At 42.5% G+C, this 19,125-nt stretch overlaps 1 protein-coding gene across 13 annotated transcripts in view; it reads right to left on the bottom strand.

Moving 5' to 3' along the window:
* The window catches only part of nfixa (nuclear factor I/Xa), a 112,958-nt gene that overhangs the window by 71,744 nt on the left and 22,089 nt on the right, over positions 1–19,125 (bottom strand). For 12 of the 13 annotated variants that reach the window (XM_056368299.1, XM_056368275.1, XM_056368264.1 and 9 more), the window contains one exon: positions 3,822–4,353. In XM_056368299.1, the coding sequence (XP_056224274.1) occupies positions 3,822–4,353 (532 nt within the window). Of the gene's footprint in view, positions 1–3,821; positions 4,354–5,260; positions 6,044–19,125 lie in introns of those variants that run through there. The other variant, XM_056368271.1, reaches the window with a different exon arrangement.

The raw sequence follows: 19,125 nt of genomic DNA, 5'->3' as shown, positions 1-19,125 counted from the left end.
CATTCACACTTCATAAAACACTAAAAATAATGCCCTACTCGTTGTAGCTAGCTCCACAACCACTCTTGCCCTCTCTTCTATTCTCTGCCAGTATTTAAGTTACAAGGTTCAAAGACACGTTGCCCTGTCTGGTTTGTTGCTCTTTATCTGAGGTGCCCGAAAAACAGGGGGAGAAGGTTGTGTATTGTGGCAGCATGGTTTGTTCTGTTACGGCTGCGGTGTGTTATGCTCCGTAACAGAGAGGATCTCAAAGGCTGGCTGGCTGCAGAACAGCCTGAGAAAGCCTGACGGCAAGCCCAGAGATTCCCCGTGGCAGCTTTTGCCACTCTGTCATAAACAAAACACAAGACGTCTTTCTCTTCTTCCCACACCAACGGGGCTCGGGCGCTGCCAAACAGAACAATCACTATCGCAGCCTCCTCTCCTTTCCAACGCGCTCTCTCTCTCCCTCTCTCTCTCTCTGTGTCTCCTACAATATAAACAAAAGAGATCAGCAGAGGCTTTACCTCTGTGAGAGCAACAATGAGGGCGATGTTTAAGGAGACAAAACAAAAGTGTGCACGGGATCAAAGAGGAGCGAGGAAGACAGAGATGCTAAAGACTGACAAAACGCAAGCCAAACAAAAACAAACAATGAGCACATCTTGTCATTCATTGTGTGACTGAGGCAAAAAAAAAAAAAAAGACAAAAAAAAAAAAAAACACGCAACCGCACATCACTGTAATACATAAATTCAGGCCTTCATGTCTGTTTGCTAACAAATACGCTTTACAACCTCGAACTGAACGAGAGGCGAGTGTGGTAACAGTGGCGACCTCATGGCAGGTTTGCAGAGAGTGGTTTGCCCTTTGTCTCTCCCTCTGTCTGTACACCCCAAAGAGTCTCTCCAACAAGAACTCAAACTGAGCATGGGCTCTTTGGAGGCAGATAAAAGTACCGAGGCGCACTGTATTAGCCAGATAAGATAAGAGAGAGCACACAGTAAGTCCACATTATGAATGGGCAGCACACTGGGCAGCCCCTCCAAGCAGCCATGTGTTTTACTGTACTGCTGTAAACCAAAGTACTGTAATGATGAGTGCACAGCTACAAACTGAAAACTGGACAGCTAACGTTTGTCAGAGGAGCTGGGGAAAATTTGCCATGACACATTTACAGTTTTATACGTGTGTAGTTTCAGAGTCCATATAAAAACCGAAAATAGAATAGTTTTTCAATTTTTACTATGCGGTCCTCCCTCAATCGCATAACAGCACCTGTCAAACATAATGCCTTGTAGCTACCACCACTAACTATTTTTATTTTCAAAACCTTTACATCACTTATATACATGTAATATAATACCACAAATTTACTGTGGACTGGGCTTTGTTCCTGGATCCAGAATAACAGAAGAATCATTTTGCCTGTATGTTTTGAAAAATTGGTAGGTTCTAAAAATACTTAGGTACAAATTGCTTTAATTATACAGACTAAACTACCAAATACTATCACTACTATCGATAATTTCTTCCAAAACTAAAAATGCAAAGACAAAGCAATGTTTTTCTAAGAGTACATTTAATTTGCAAACATAATTCTTCCTGAGCTAAGCTTAAACGTACATAATATTATAATTTTGTGTATTCTAAGAGGATAATTTACAAGAAAAATAATGAACAGTGCTAAATGCTAAATGTTATTAAAACACAAAACATAACTCACTCATCCACTATAAAAACACTTTTCTTTTTTTGCAGCACTGCCTCAGTTTTAATAAATTACAAGGCAGTGAAAAAATAAAATCAATTATATTTGCAGTACAATTTATCAGAAAAAAATTATCACTCAAACCGTGAGACAGATTTCCTTAGTGATCGTCAGGACTGCCCGCTACCTACGGTTTATCACTATCACAGACAGACCAACAGAGTGAAGCTGGAGCTGCTGCCAGGGTTTGGCTCAGGCCGTGTGAGGTGTTTGGCCTGGACCGAGATTTTGTGAGTGTGTATGTGTCAGAGAGAGAGAGAGAGAGAGAGAGAGAGAGAGAGAGAGAGAGAGAGAGAGAGAGAGAGAGACTGAGCGGTGGCTGTGATAGCATTTGGCTACACTGATGTTAGCGGCTACCATAAGAGCATAAGAGTTCTGCCTGGGCAGAGAGTGAGTGTGTGTATTTGGGCAGTGACTGGGGCATGCTGTATATATATGTGCATGTGTGTGTGAAGCTGGTTGAGTCACTGTTTGAAATTTCCAGAAAATTCCAGCTGAGATAATATTAGGTCATGAGCATGTGTTTGTATATGTAGCCAGCAAATGGTGAAGTAGTGTGTATTTGGAGGATTTGGCTGTGAATGTCTTTCGTGTATGTGTGTGTGTGTGTGTGTGTGTGTGTGTGTGGTTGCTGTGATAGTGTTTTTTTGCAATGTGGGGAAAAAACTACAACACAGCCAGTGTTTTGGCGGTGTGTGTAGAGTATGCGCACTGGAGGCTACAGCGATGTTTGGCCGTGTGTGAGTGTGTGTATCCATGATGGTGGCTGAGATACAACAATGTTTGGCTGTATCAAACTGTATCTATGATAGTCCTTGGCCGTGTGTGTGTGCTGTGTGGGTGTGCGTACGCAATCGTGACTAAAACCGTGTTTGGCTCTACGTGTGAAAGTGTGCTACAAAGATGACAGAGTTGTTTTTTGTTTTGTTTTTTTTCCTTTTACCGAATGTATCTTTTTTTAGCTGTGTTTGTATATGTGTGTATGGGTGTGAAGGTGGCTGCAATAGTACTGGCTGTCTGTGAGCACTGGCATTTCTGTGTGTGAGTGTGTGTTTGGCAGCCAGGTCCAACGTGGTGCTAGCGTTCAGGCAGACGGTGAAGGCGGCAGCAGCCTGCGGCCTGAGTGCAGGAGACTCGCGGCTCTGCTGCTTCTCTCTTTCTCACTCACTCACACACACACACAGACACACACACAGACACACAGACACACAGACACACAGACACACAGACACACACACACACACACACACACACACACACACACACACACACACACCAATCTGGGCTGTGGCCAAATGACGATCCCTGGCTACAATGGCCTTATCGTGGCACATACACTTCAACAGACTGAGTACGATCTTATAAACAGTGACTCTCGCTCATTGCACAAAAACACACAATTTGAAAGTGGTGATCATCTCATAAAAACATTCACACACACACACACACACACACACACACACACACACAAGCAAATTCCTTCCTATAAAAAACACAAAATACATGCTCGTATGAAGCCACGAATGCCTCACTCAAAAAAATGAACATGTACTTGCCAGTGCACGCTGGGCGAATGCCCTTGACAGACTCACATATTCTTTTTATTACTGCTGTTACTATGTTGTTATGTAAACAAACACCAATGAAAATAATGAAAAAACAAAAAAAGACAAAAAGAAAAACTATTTGCTGTTTGTTAAAACAACAAGAGCAAGAGGGTATTTTCATTTTGTTTCTCAGGGATACACGTTTGTTGTATTTTATAATTCTGTAAAATAAACACTTTTCTGAATTCGCAATTTTCATTTATTATCAGATAGTTTATTTGTAATTTATTCTCTCATTAATGTGAAACACAATTTTAATGTGAATCTGAAACTTAATACACTTCACTACACGTTTGTCTTCATGTATTTTTATTTCTGACATTCTTTCTCTATTTAATTATGTGCCACACAAGCTTCTGTGTGTAATTATGCAAATGTGTGTGTACATCTATGTGCACATTTATGGAGTGTTTGTGTGTTGGCATCCCTCCCTATTACTGTCTAGTATCCAGTTGGCCACATACCTGGCGTGTGGACGAAGTAGGCCAGGTAGAGGTCCAGCTCCTTGACGGACACTCCGATGTGGTGCGGCTGGACGCACAAGCCAGGGTTGGTGCACTGTGGTGACTTGACCAGCCGTTCCCCGTCCGTGCTCTCCAGGGGGCTGCCCTTGAACAGGATGACCATCACCAGGTCCAGCCGCCACACCTTGTCGGCCTGGCGCAGGCAGTCGATGCGACGGATCTTGCCCTTCTGGTCGGGGTTGGACAGCACGCAGCAGGGGGGCTTTTTCCCCGTGATGGTGAGCACAAAGTCCTCACGGAACTCAGGCCGGATGTCCTTACGGAGCTTGGCCAGCAGGCGCGAGGCCCACTTCTGCTTGATCTCTGGCTTCTCCCCCAGCAGCTCATCCTTCACTGCGCGCTCTTCCTCCTTGGACATGCGCTTCTCGTGCTTCTTGAAGTACTTGCGCTTACGGGCCTGCAGGTTGAACCAGGTGTAGGCAAAGGCGCGGACATGGGGCAGCAGGGCCTCGATGAAGGGGTGGAATTCATCCTGGATGAGGGAGGAGGATGGGGGGAGCGTGGAGGAGAGGGAGGAGGGAGGGAAGCAGGAGGAGGCAGTGGAGAGAGAGGGGGAGAATGGGGGAGAGAAGGATGGGGAGAGAGGGAGTGGGGGTGAGGAAGGGAAGAGAGAAGAGAGGCAGTTAGCACCGGCGCGCAGCATGGAGGAGCGGCGCCTGCTCTGTGTGAGCGGAGGGAGAGAATGAGCGAGAGGCGCCGAGAGAGAGAGAGAGAGAGACAGAGCGAGAGAGAGAGAGAGAGAGAGAGAGAGAGAGAGAGAGAGAGAGAGAGAGAGAGACAGAGAGGGAACGATGCTTGACACTCTCCACCTAACACCTAACACAGACACATCACATTGAAGGACACATTTTACAAAACACTGAACAACACAATACTGAAAGACTAAGATATGAGATGAGAAAAAATTAAGTATGTACTGTGATGGTTTTCTATAATATTAGTGTAACATTTTTTGTGCCTGCCTAAATAAATAAATATTAAAAAATATGTTAGTTATGAATAAAATATATCGCCAGACTTTTGTCTACCAATTGCAAAACTGCAATGAAAACAGTACTAATTCTACAAAAAATTATTCATTCTAAAAAACATCTTATATCAACATCTGGAAAAAAGTAATAACTTGTATAATTTTTAAAACATAATGAAGAATGACTACATAAACTATAATACATAATGCATACAACACTGAAATAATTTGAAAACTCACATAGGAAATTCTAATTATTAAAATTAAAGCAAGAAGTTAAATTTAAAAAAGATATAAGATAAAATAATTTGTCCATAAATAACATTACTGAATTTGCACTCAAAATTACTTTATAACAGTAGTTATCACAAAACACATGTGAATAAAACAAGAATAACATGGTAGTTACCATTTTGCTTTCTCATCATAAATTCACCCGCCGATTGTAAAGAATATTAAAACGCACCACCAGTTTAGAAACTGGATTGTTGAGTCAAAAGGTGCTGAAGTAATGCTGCGTATATTAGAAAATAAAAGACTGAGGAAAAAAATTAAGCAAAAAGAGAAGCTGAGAAACTGTCCAACAAAAGCAGCAGGGGGGAAAAAAGCTGAGAAAGAGGAGGCAGGCCAAGGGGGCGCAGTGTAATACCAGCACAGGAACACAGGAGGTACTGTAGCAGGAGCTGCAGGAGAGGTGCTGTTCAAGAGCACAACAGAAGGAGAGTGTAGAAGTTCAGCAATCTCTCTGTCTAAAAGGATAAAAATGAGCTGGCCGTGGACGAACAAAATAAAACAGGTATCGCAGTAAAAAGGATAAAATTGTCACTTAAACAAGCCTCTTAAACAAGTCTCTTTGTTTGTTTGCAAAAAAATGCAGAAAAAAATATCTTGATGAAAAAAAAAAACAAAAAAAAAATGCTTGGCAAAGCGGCGCGTGCTATTGGTTCAATTCTGTAGGATCTGCATAAGACTCACGGAGAGGGAGAGAGAGAGCTGGACAAGGGGGGTGCGGACAGAGGAGAAGAATAAGGAAAAAAAAAAAACAAAAACAAGAGGACCGAATCAATGTTGGAAGAGTGTGCACGACCGCTGGCAAACCCGAGTGCAGCTTCTTTTTTCCCCCTCTTTCTCTCCAACTCTGTCTCTCTCTTTCTCTCTTCCTCTCCACTTTCCTTCTCTAACCATTGACTGAGTCTGTGCCAACACGCAGAGGGCCCACCTATTTGGCACCGAGTCTCAAACAGCCCAGCCAATACGCACGCTCCCAGCGCTGAAAGGGAGGGAAGAGAGAGAGATGGCAGAGGGAGAAGCAAAGAGGTGGGGGGGTGGATAGTTGGTGGCTGGTAGTGTGGAGAGAGAGAGAGAGAGCGAGAGAGAGAGAGAGAGAGAGAGAGAGAGAGAGAGAGAGGGGAGGGAGGGGGAGAGAAGGGGATTGTGTGTGGTGCAGGCAGAAGGCACGTCATTAGCCAAATAGACAAGTTCCAATCTAGTGCAAAGGCAAAGTCCAGAGGATATTAATTTTACATGCATCCAATCCAGACAGCACCCGCCTTCTAAACCCCCCCCCACCCACCCCGCACAACCCCTCCCCCACTTCATCGCCTTCGTCACCAGCGTGGTCACAGCTCTCCCAACAAACCAGCTCGCTCTCCAACTGCACCCCCCCAACCCCCCCCCACCAGAAACACCCCTCTTCTCTCCCTCTCTCTCTCTCTGCTCGCGTTACACCACCTTGGCATGGGATGGCATGAGAAAACACAGGCCCAAAATCCCACTAGACCCTGAGACCAGCAGCTGCTCCTGGATTTACCACACAAACAAAGAGAGGAGGGGGAAGAAAATGCCCGTTACCCCCCTCAACAAAAAATACCATCCAAAAACATGCTCTCCTGTTTCAAAATGCACTCTCACATCCAAACTGGTCCCTTCTTTCCTTCTCTATTTTTTTTTTTTTTTTTACTCCACTTTAATAGCCCCAACAACACAGACACATAAACACATTAAAAGTTTCTGTTACAGAATTAGACAACAATCCCATTTGCGTGTGAGAGACAGGATTCAGTGGACAATGACGGTTGAAAATGCTGCGGTGGACAGCTTCATGTAAGTAGCCTATACATGTTAAGCTGTTTACTAAGGCAAGCGGATATCAAAACTGTCTAAAACGAGTTATTCCGCTTCCCTGTAATTCACATATCTTAGTCTAATGCTTTCAGATTTAGACACTCTGGTCTTTGTAAAAGTGAAAAGAATTATAGTTTCCAACTGCATCCAGGAAATTGCCCATATTTTCATCTCGTTGCATTATAAAGGACACAATGACATGTAATTGGAATTGAACAGCAACAGAAAGTGAGGGAGCACAGGGCTGTATAGCTGCCCTGGCAAGAACGTTGTCTCGTCCTCATTGGCTGACCCTCATGACCTCAGAGGGACAAGCTGTGCCCAGTGCACCATGGGAGAAATATTTGAGAGACAAAGGCTCTCACCAAGGATCAATTCAATATAATTTGATGTATTTGTCAGAAAAATAATATCGCAATAATGGGCTTGATATGAAATACGTATGGACGGCTCTACTCATTAGAAGTGTATTTAAATATCACTCTTCCAAATTACAAAAACAAGACCACATTTGCTCATTTTCACTTTCCAATTTACATGAATTAGTCCATGAGGCTCACAGGAATTATAGAGACATCGTCAAAACTGGAATCTCAGCAGTGGGCAGCCACAAAAAGCTAACTTGTCATGTGGCAAAGTTGAGGGCCCGGCCATTTGATTGTGGGATGAAGCCCCCTGCTGTGCAACGGGACAGGCTGTCTGTGTGAACGCCCTACAAAGGCCAGAGTCCTCTGGTTGGCTCCCAGGACCATCAGATTTAGCCTGGCCTGCTCCCTCTGTCAGTGTCTGACAGAGGAGCCGCAGCCTGGATGACTGGCTGGTCCACTGACTGGCTGGCAAGCTGGCTGTTAGGTTGGCTGAAAGGCTACATGACTGGCTGGGTGAATGACTGGTTGGCTACCCGGGTGGGTAGCTAGCTGGCTAGCTGGCTGCCTGGCTGGCTGACTGGCTCGTCACTGCTACTGCTGGGGGGGGGGGGGTGCAGACCCCATCTGGACCAGGCCGAGCCGGGCCGTGTGCCGATTGTTCATGCTAACATACGCCCGCCTCACAGAGCCACACTGAACACGAGAAAAATTTGGGAATGAGTGAAGATGCATGAGAAGATAAAATTAAAGACGTGTGTGTTTGTTTTTGAAGAATAACAATGGAGGAGTTTGTGTTACTTATTTGAAAAGCTTGACTTTTTTTTATGAATGGGCCACAAACAAAGAAAAAGAGTGACATATGACAAGTATTACTGTCACTTCCTGTAATATCATCATGCTATTACTTACAGGCAAAATGATAATAACCAAGAGCACTGTAAGGGAAATCCAAACCTCTCCTTTGTCCATTCAAACTAACAACATATTACCTTTTGTATTCCAAAAAATGTGCAGTAATATAAATCTTTACATAACAAAAAGAGGATGAAAAACTGACGGAAATTATTATCAGACTACAAATTAATCCGTATTATTAAACAAATACTATTTGTATGAAACATAATCCTTCAAAAAAAAAAATCTCTTTAAACTCACTTAATTAAATTCGCTGCCAGGCCTATTATGATCATGAACTGGACCAAATGCAAAATTATGCACAGCAGCATTACACAGGCATTGAGGTCTGTGCACAATTTGCAGTTAAGGCAAGATCTTTTATGATTTTGGACAAGAAATGAGTCTGAGTGGCACCCTACTATTTAATGTCCTTTTTTTGACATTTTCAAACCCACATTCCCTTCAGCTCATTAGAGGAGGTTTCTCCTGTTTGCCCAGAGTTCTTTGGGGCAGAACGAAGGGGGGCAGTTTTTTCGGGCCTCTGCCACTGGACTCTGTAGGTATCTGCTCTGCAATAATTTGAGCGAGAGCTCATCTTATCTCTGCGTGCCATGCTCTGTCTTTCAGAAAACGACGACCTTTGTTCGCCAGGCTGGGCAAGACAATCTCCCCTCCTGCCCTGACAGGGTACGACTGAGAGCAGGAGAGAAATGAAAACCACCTCAGGTTTTATTAACAAGGCCAAGCTTAGAGCAGCAGCAACTGCCAAAAATACAAGACAAAGGAAACCCATGAAAAACTGAAACTGCTATATTCAAGACTTTGGTGGTATTAAACAACAAAACAGAGAAAAAAAACAGGGTTTAGTGCAAATTCACCCATTACACCATTTAGTCATGAATGCAAGTCTGACTGAGTGAATATCCTAAAAGTCCTGTTGCTAAAACATGACGTAGAGGCTAGAGCGCTGTAAATTTAAGCCTAAAAGCTGCGCCAAATGCCTGTTTGAAGAACAGGGCACATCCTGTCGTTGAAAATGAGTTATTCTGATTATTCATCTACTATTTAAAACAGCAATAAATAACTTATATTAAGGTCTGGCTAAAGGAGTTATCCGTGTAATAGAGGAACACACCAAAACCCCTCTGTGTGGCCCGTCATTCAGATGAAGACGGCCTGATACGTGCGTGTCTGCACTTCAAAAACGATATAAAATTAATATCCTAGTCACTAATCACCTAGAAAAAAAAAGACACCTACCTCAGTCACCGCGTGCACTGGCAAATTATCATTTCCTCAGCAAGGCTGTAGCGTTACCTTTGGCTAACACTGGCCGCCTTTCTCTGTCTCTTCACGTTGACGGACTGTGTTCACAACCTCCGCCCGTGTGTCTGTGAGTAACTCTACGTATTTGTCGTTCGTTAAAATAAACTACGTGTCTTACTCTTGAAAGTAAAACTGCTGTCAATACCAGATATGTTGAAATTTAATGGCCCCTTTCTCGCATCGCTTCTCTGACGCTCCTCTGTGCCTGTCTGTACGGAGCGGCCTACGTTAAACAAGAAGGGTCAACATTAACCCTAAAAGTCGAAATTAAATTTAAAAAAAGAGGAGGAGGTGAAGACATAGATCTGATAAATGAAAGCTGTATGAGGTACGGCCTCAGCGAGGACAAACATTCACCAGAGTAAGCAAAACCCATCACATTTGCACAAAAGCGTTTGTGCAGATACCCTCCTGAAGTTAATGTTAGGCCTATGTACCGCAAGAACATTTTTAAATGGACCATTAACACTTTTGTGTAAATTTCAAAAAGGACTAACAGCTCCTGTTCCTGGGTTATATTAGCACGCAATTAATTTTAACAACTGTACCTTGGGCCTGTTTCCTACAGTGTTGTCAGTAGCTATAATTAGCAATTACCTGAAATGAATTTGCGGTGTTAATCTTCTGTATTCCAATAAATGCCAAAGGGCTGACATCTGCAGAGGACACGCGGGAGGAAAGATCAGGTCATACGTTTATTTGATGCCACATCCTGCATGATGTGGAAGCCTTGGTTGTGAGTCAACAGGCATTACATTTGTCTCACTGGGCTGCAGGCAAGAAGGCATTATATTGAAAACATGAATGTAAATTGTTTTATTTGCTTCTTTTTACTGTTAAATTTTGACTCTAACAAAGGACCAAATGGTATTTAAAAAGCAATAGAATAGAAGGAAAAAAAAAAAAACAACAAAAAACCACATGAAATCCAGCCCCACCACAAAGCTCAGTCAGCCTTAAAAACAGGTCACCTTTAAATTATATTGAAAAATGCACTTTGGTCATTTCCTGTTAATATTATAGTATATTATGTTATTGTATATTTACCACCAATATAACCTAAATAATAAAGAAACCTAAAAAGATGTGACTGGCTGGTTTTAAAATTGTAAACTCTTGCAAACAGATTTTTTTATAGCTTTTAAAACCTATAAATAAGTAAATTAATCACCAGTGAAATCCTGAAAATCTATTTATATGAAATGCATTTTTCAACAAATTTCAGTGTTTAATTAAAATTATGACACGTGTATAAATTTGCAAACTCTCAAACTTGCATGAACATGCAAACTTTTCATTTTTTAAGTTTCATTTGAAAATTCAAAACATTTTAGTAATACTTATTTAAAATTGTTTTACAATGCATGTTCATAAATTATATATATTTTCTACATATATAGCTAATATTTTTCTATTGATGATAATAATAATAATAATAATAATAATAATAATTTAATTTTGCCATATATTTGTTGGAAGAATAGGAAACCTATGAACATATTAGCCTTTTGATCTTTAAACATTTTATTTTAGAAACATTTATTCCTAAAATCGGATCAAAAAGACAAAGCGAGACATTATTTTGATTTTAAAAACTTCTAAAAGCGTGTAACTCAAGGCCAGATCTGTCTGAAAAAAATATATTTCTCTGACTTACAAGTTTTTTTTATTAAGTCTGATCCTGTAAGCTAAGGGTAGGACGCACACACAGACAGACACAGAGAGAAAACGGATGAATGTTGTTGCATGTCAGGACGTGTCACGACTGGAATTCAACTTTGACATCTGCTGTGTAAAATCACATATTGACAAGTACTGTGGTGATGTAAGGGAAAGACTGTGAGAGATCTGAACAATTTTCCCTTTGTGTGTGTGTGTGTGTTGTGTGTGTGTGTGCGTGTGTGTGCGTGTGTGTGCGTGTGTGTGCGCTCTGACCACCTGAGATGGTCTGAAATAATTTGGTTTAAAGCTTCTTGATTTTTTGCACTAAATCGAAAATTTTTCAAATATTACCACACTGTTCTAAACTTCACATAAAACAGGGACCTTGGACCATTTTTATGCAGCACAGGCATAATGCCATTTCTGTCCACTCTGTTACAAAAGAAAGGGGAAGTGGAGGAGAAAGAAGTTTCTACGAGTTGAGCAAAGTTTCCATGTTTTCTTTCCATTCTAAGCACAGGATAAACAGAAAGGTAAGGTGCGCAGAGAGCAGGCCTGACTGGTGGTGAGTAACACCCTGCAATTAAGAGGTGATGGGTTAGTAACCTCACAGGCCTCAGGGATATTAAATAATTACGGACAAGTTGACATAAACTACTATTTCCTTGGGAACGCTCAAGAAATAGAAAAAAAAAAAATAAGTGTGCTTTTTTTCTTCCTCTTTCAATCACTTCATCAATCCACTTGTTCAAGCCCACACACATGCATTCACACACAGACCCACATTATTCTTCTTTAAAATTTCCTCCTTAACTTCTCATCACTGCCAGTCCTTCCATTTCCATCCAGCTCAAAATCTTTTCATCCATTCTACTCCCTGGAAGAGGAAAAAAACTTTTCCCCTCTTTCTGTTCTCTTTCTCCCATCGGCACAGATTGATGTTAAAAGTGTGCCTGCGCATCGTTTGTAATTACACCTGTTTACACACTGAAGCATTACTATGTGTGAAAGTCTGGAAGCCATTTGTGGCATGAGGCTGAGAGGGAAAGACAGAGCGAGCGGGCTTTAAACAGCTCCAGAGACACGAGGGCTGATAGCAAGCCGGTGCTTCTGACATGACTGCAGACCTGGGTAATATTATACTCAAATATGCTTTCACATTTGTGCAATGGATTTGTCTGGGCAGACTGCTTCAGCCTCAAATGTAAGCACATCAAAGATAAGATCAAGCGCTCGTCATGATTTTTTTTTAAGTATCCAAAATTTATTCAGCCAGGATTTTCTTGAGGCTTGTGTGGTTTTTCTATGACTCAAGCCCATCTGCATAAATTTCACCTTATACAGTTAATTATAAACATAACTGTAACCTCACAAGTGAGTTATATTCCTAATCTCTATTCTGAAAATATGTGGAGAACCAAATTCAATTTGGACTACTGAGAAGATATTTTGTGATGATCATTGGTTAAACACATTTGGGGGTTTTTGGCTTAGATTTGGTGGGCAGAAATCAAAACTTATACACTAATACACCAAAATGCATTGTGGGAACTGCATAAAGAGCAAACATTCATTCTTCATAACGCAAAACTGACTGTTAATCTTGATAACAGTGCTGTCAATTACAAAGACTGTTTCTCTTAGGGATGATGTTATCACAGTATAAATAAAACAGGGCAAAATTATAGGTTTCAAACTAAATTAGGAGTTTCTGGCGCTGCATGTTACAAACAAAGATTTAATAAAACCATTTCAACATGTGGCCTCAGCTAGATGGGGCGGTATAGGATTTCATGTTCGCATATGCTAAGTGAATACATATAGAGTACTGCATATGTGTGTTTACATTACAACGGTTCCTGTGGCGTCACCGTGGCAAGCACACACGCACACACACACACACACACACACGCACACGTACTGTTACTGGCATTTTCCGACAGGACGTTGCAGTAAAACTGAGAGTACAGAATTTCCCCTCGACCAGGGAGGCCAGTCCTGATAAGGTCAAGTAGGCAGTGTGATACATGGAGTGTGTGTGTGTGTGTGTGTGTACGTGAGGGGTGCTAGAGGAGTGTGTGTGTGCTTGGTGATGGCAGAGTGCAGCAGCTCTCTGCTTTAACTATACATAGAAGGAAGAGCGTCTGTCTCACACTTTCTGTCTCACTCCTAACCGACGCGCATGCTGCACACACCTTACAGTGTTCCAGTCGGCACATGCCAGCGGCGCACACTGGCTACGATGCCCTGCCTACAGCTGCAGCGAGGGCTTTGAACCTCATGGTTAGCAAATACAGCAGGAATCAAGCAGATAATGAAACCCGATATCCCCTCCCCTCCATGCCCTGCTCCAGCAGCAGCCAAGGCCTGCTTCTCCTCACACAAGAGATGCACTATTGAGAGACTTTCTCTCTCACTCTTTCGCTCCCCCTCATTCTTTTATTTCTCCTCGGCCCTCGTTCTGCCAGTCGGCAAGGCGAGATGCCAACCTCTCCCCAAAGCCGGGCAGAGTGCCCTCACCCTTTATGCAAATGCTTCACCACAAGCCCAACTCACACATTCATTCTGTGCCCCCCACCATCACCTACTCCTCCATTCCTTCATTTATTTCTTTCACCTCTTACTCTGCAGTCCTTCTCTCGCTCTCTCTCTCTAACACTTTTTCTCTTTCCCGTCCTCCGTATTGTTGTTGCACTTCAACCATCCCTCCCTCCGCTTTTTGCTGCTTCACCCCTTCACGTCTACCAACTGCATGTGCTCTTTCTATCTCAATTGCTATCCATCTTCTAGCATCTCCCACTCCGCTCCCCCTCACTCCTTTTACTGTGTAGCTCCCTCTCTCTTCCTTTTCCCGCTGCCTCTCTCTCTCTCACACACAGCTTGACTCACCCAGACTCAAACTTGTACACTCATTCCTCGGCCGGTGCCAGACAGGCAAGTGCAGAAACTCCCTTTACCCTCTCTCCCTCTTTTTTTCGTTCTCTTTCACTGTCTCTCGCTCACTCATACACACATTCACTCATGCCACAACCCATGCCCTGGTATACTTCCCTTAAAGGGAAAGATTCTCCTTTATAAATTATAATTCATCTGCCGCAGTTTGTACAACAATTATATCATCTGTCAGCGTTTAGGATTATATGAATAATTTGTGAGAGCTCAACTGCCACATTTCTCCTGTAAATTTATTACCTTCTTTTGTGTGATTGATTGCTTCCTTGATTGCTGAGCAGGGCGTTAATGGAGTGTACAAACACTATCGTTTCACACAAGAACAAAATATTAGAAGTATGTGTTAGGTCATGTTTACGTGCTTTAACGCCAACCCATTTTATTTAGAGAGGTCCAGTAGAATGCATATTATCCCAAATTAATGGCGCAGGAAACATCAGATTCATGATCAGGGGGTGAAACCTTGCTTTATGAAACCCTATAAAAAAACCTATTGACTTTTCTTTGTTCCTTAAAAGTTGACATTTTGCGGGGACTTAACAGCAGTATAGACTGAGATTAATGGGGTGAAAAAGGCGGTTTTATATAGGAAATACTTTTTCTTTATTTTCTGAATAACTTAAAATCTCTGTAGAAGTCATTCAATCACTATATTTTTCCGATTAAAATATTGAATGAATGTGTGTCGAGTTGCTGTCTGTGACTTCCTACATAAAAAAGAAAAAAACAAAACAAAAACAAAAACCAAATCAAAAGAGAGTTCTCAAAAAGGAAAAAGGACAAAACTCTTAGCCTGGTGATCACAATTAGTCATTTACATTTGGAACATTACAAATGTTTGTGGCGTGCTACTTCTCAGATGGGAAACCAACCCTGTTACATTACTATCCTATTTCTGCATCAGTGAGCTCCCTATGAGGAACACTGAAGCTTGCAGATTTAATTCTGCTTATCATGTGAGCTGGAGTTTTGCCTGTGCTGGGTTGGCGCTGCGAGGGTTAAACGGTGCCCGCTCCCTGTGGCATGATATGAGCTGGGCCTTTGCCTGTGCACTCTGCCTTGTCTGTGTTGAGTTGGTAGTGTTAGGGGTTAAGAGTGGGTGGCTTCCTATGTGACTCTGATCCCATTAGGGTTAAAAGGTGTCTGTTCCAAATGGCTTCCTGAGAGCCGGGTCTTAATCTCTGCAATGCTTGACAAGGTTTGGGTTAAAGGGAGACGGGCTCTTGATACGGCAGCAAATTATGAGCGAGTCTGAGCTGGCAGTGTGAGGGTTAAAGGTCGCTCTGCCCATTTTGAGTGGCATTCCCTGTAGGGCAAACGCCATGCCAGGCCGGAAGAAACAGAGGACACACACAAACACATGCAAGGCGAGAAACAAAGAGCCCTCACAACCACACACACTCTCTCACACACACACACACACACACACACACACACACACGCAGAAACACACAAAGACACGTGCACGCACACACCCAACGACTAAATCATTTTTGAAACTTTTATCCTCTCAAACCAGTGCTTTCCTTTTTTAAAGAAGAATCCTTTAAGAAAGCCAGGGCAGGACAGACAGACACACGATGCAGACGGGCGCCTCTGGGAGAGTGTGTGTGCAGTTATCTCCTCTGTGACCACACTCACTGACTTCCCCAGCCTAAACTACCACCTCGCACCGACCTCAGGAGCACCACAGCACCACAGCACCACAGGCAGACAGCCATAAGTACATGTCCTCCGAGGGGACATAAAATGGAGGAAACCCACCTCGATAAAAAGGCACCTCACAAACAGGGCAGGGAGGGAGAAAAAAAAGAGGATAGAGCCAAATAAAAGTGCTTCAAATTAGATTTGTGATGGATTTATACCAATTTTACAAATGTATTTCATTTAAAATATAAACATAAAATGTGAAAATGTGTATGTGAAAAGTAGTTTACACACAACAGGAATTATAAAATGATTTTTTCAAAATGATTCAAACAAAAGAACAGTGTATGCTCCTAATACTACACTATATGGCAATGAGTGATAACTACATAATAGCTTGCATCTGGTATATTTATAGGTAGTATTTTCTATTGGCCCTTAGTTACCTTGAAATCCCTCACAATTGTGCTGAGAGATGGAATAGCATGTAAGTCAAATACTGTATACGTGTAAATGTTCCTTTGCTGGCCTCGGATTGAATCCTGCCAGATTTTTTTTTTTTTTTTTTTTCACTTTTTCTCCTTTAGTCAGTATCCTGCTCACATTCACTGTTGTGTCATTGAAAAAAAAACAAAACAAAAAAAACAAAGCAAAAAAAACCCAACATTTTTTTAACTGCAATAAATGTTTGCCAAGTTATTTTGCAGCAAATAGTGCAGTGTTTATCAACTCTCAGCGAAACTGGTCCGGTATGAAATACCAGTCAGTCTCCATTTATAAACATGTGATTGTATGAAAAGATAGTATCACAGAAAAGTGAGCCAGAAGGAAAGAGCTGGACTGAAAGCAGCAAGAGCTGCCACGTCAGATGCTGCTGAGGCTTCTTGGCTGTCAGGACTGAAACAGACACACACACACACACACACACACACACACACACACACACACACACACACACACACACTCATACAAATAGTGTAGACACACCAATGCAGAATGGCCTGCACACGCGCAGATCCACACATCCACACAAATGCACAAACACAAACGACTACGCGCGCACGCATGCACACACAAAGAAGGGTTTGCCTTTGCAGTGCTGTTTAGGGAGTTGGAGTCATCAGCCAAGCCTGACACCCCTGCTCAGTGTAGCCATCACCGCTGTTTGTCTGTGAGTCTGTGAGTCAACGTGCATGGGGCCGCTCCATCAACAACACACACAGGCTCCAATAATAAAACCAGCAAATCCTTCACTCCAGTTTGCCGACCACTCGCCGGAGAGGCCTGCTCTGGGTCTGATCATGTCCTCTTCGGATTGCTACTGGATTTACACTTATTATTTGATTACACTCTTGAAGCATTGACATAAATATTTATTTCCCAAACTTCAGTACAGTGTTTGAATGCGCTTTAAATAAATACTTTTTTTTTCTACCTTTAAACTGTGACAACCACAAAGACGACAGCACAGTATCTTCTGAATGCTGTTTCAGAGAGCTACATATAGGGAAATGCTGTGGGAAATATTCAAGCTCTTTGGCTGCCCAAAAAAAATCAGATGCAAAATAGGATTTGGCCTCATCTTTATTTAGGCTAGCTTTCCAATTCCTGGAGAAATTGCATTATTGAATACAACAACGCCATTGTTTCAGCAAATTTTAGGGGGGCTTTCAGCTTTATATATTTTCAGAGAGGAAAAATCAAAATGGGAACACTGTTTTTCAATCTGAAGGCTCTTGTGCAGAGATTTGATTCTCCAGATAGCACTTGGCACCGTTTGCCTCCTCTAAGCACTATAATATGGTTATGATACATTAGCATTCCTTCACATCACCAAAGAAACCCAATATGTGTATATCAAGCATTTTAGTCAGTGGAAGAACAGAAAAGAAGCAGAGAGAGAGAGCCAGAGAGAAGGGAGAGGAGAGAGGGAGGGAGGGTCCAGAAGATGGAGAGTCAGGTAAAGGATTAGCATTAAGAGGCGATAGGAAGTAAAAAGTTGCCTGATGAGCAGCATTCCAATGGACAAAGCCTGGCGAATGGTGAAACTGTTTAAGATAGCCTGCGCTGTTCTCAGGAGACACAGGCAGGGAGTTAGTAAAGTGGCTTTTAAGCTCACCAAATCCTACATATCCCAGATAAGACTGTGGCTCTTCCTGAGGGAACGAAAGAGAGGAGTAGCAGAGGGGGCTGGAAAGAATGAGGTAAAATGGAGGAGGAGACGGTTGAAGTAAAAGATGTAATGAGAGAGAGCGTATGGGGGGTGGGGGTGGGGGGGCTGAGGGATGATAGAGAAAACAGGGAGATAAGGCAAAGCAAAAGAAAGAGGGGAGGCTTTGAGAAAGAGACAGAAAGTGTAAGTGTAAGGGTTAGGGAAGTGAGAGCATTTTTTTTTTTTTCTCAGATGAGAGCACATGTGAGCTTTGGTGTTGGTTGATCCTGTCTCTTACAGTGCAGCGAATGAACCCAGCGACACTGAGCAGCCCTGCCTGCCTCTCCGGCAGGATTTTATCACCTGAGTGAAAGGCGGCTTGAATACACACAAGCCAACGTCATCAATCCCTGCTCTGCTCCGTCGCAGAGAGAGAGAGAGAACCTGTGCAGGCTTTTAATGCAATGTTTTGGATATTGTTTCGGCATCAAAGTCATAATACAGAGGTGCGGGAATCCCTCGCCACACACACACACACACACACACACAAACACACACACACACACACACACACACACGCGCGCTAAAGCCTGTGTATTGTGAGCCAGATAGTATTTGCATGTGCATAAATATTCAAACCCGTCCAACCTCTGCTGCAACAAACAGTATTGCAGAGTTGCATTCACCTTCCTTACACTCACCTGTATGGCTGTCTCTTTTTTAGTTTAAATCATTTTTGCTCTTTCATGTTTTTTTATCCGCACTTTCTGCACACATACAACTGTTGACTGCACGGTACATGCATGCGCATAAAAAGACAGGAGACAGGTGCACAACACACACAGGCCAGAAAGCAGAGAGTCAACAAACAGGGGTCAGTTTTTAATCATCCCTAGTTTGTTTATTTAGCAGTGGTCAGGTTTTCACTCATAAACCTCCCAAACTCCATTGCAAAATTCCTCCTTTTAGACCCCAGAGAGAACATTCAAACAGTATTAATTCCTCTTGCTGGGAAAAGGGACGGCCTTTTCCCGGAGCAATCCATAACATCTGAATATAAAAATAAATACGAAGAGCGGGCGCGCTCTTAAACCCAAAGTGAGGAGGGAAAAAACCTGCCGGGAAGTTTGACGGCAGTGTATGTTT

This window comes from Seriola aureovittata, chromosome 3 (genome assembly GCF_021018895.1).
Source record: "Seriola aureovittata isolate HTS-2021-v1 ecotype China chromosome 3, ASM2101889v1, whole genome shotgun sequence".
In the NCBI taxonomy this organism is placed as follows: domain Eukaryota; kingdom Metazoa; phylum Chordata; class Actinopteri; order Carangiformes; family Carangidae; genus Seriola; species Seriola aureovittata.
Note: the sequence above shows the minus strand (reverse complement) of the source record. Positions and strands in the feature narration are given on the sequence as shown.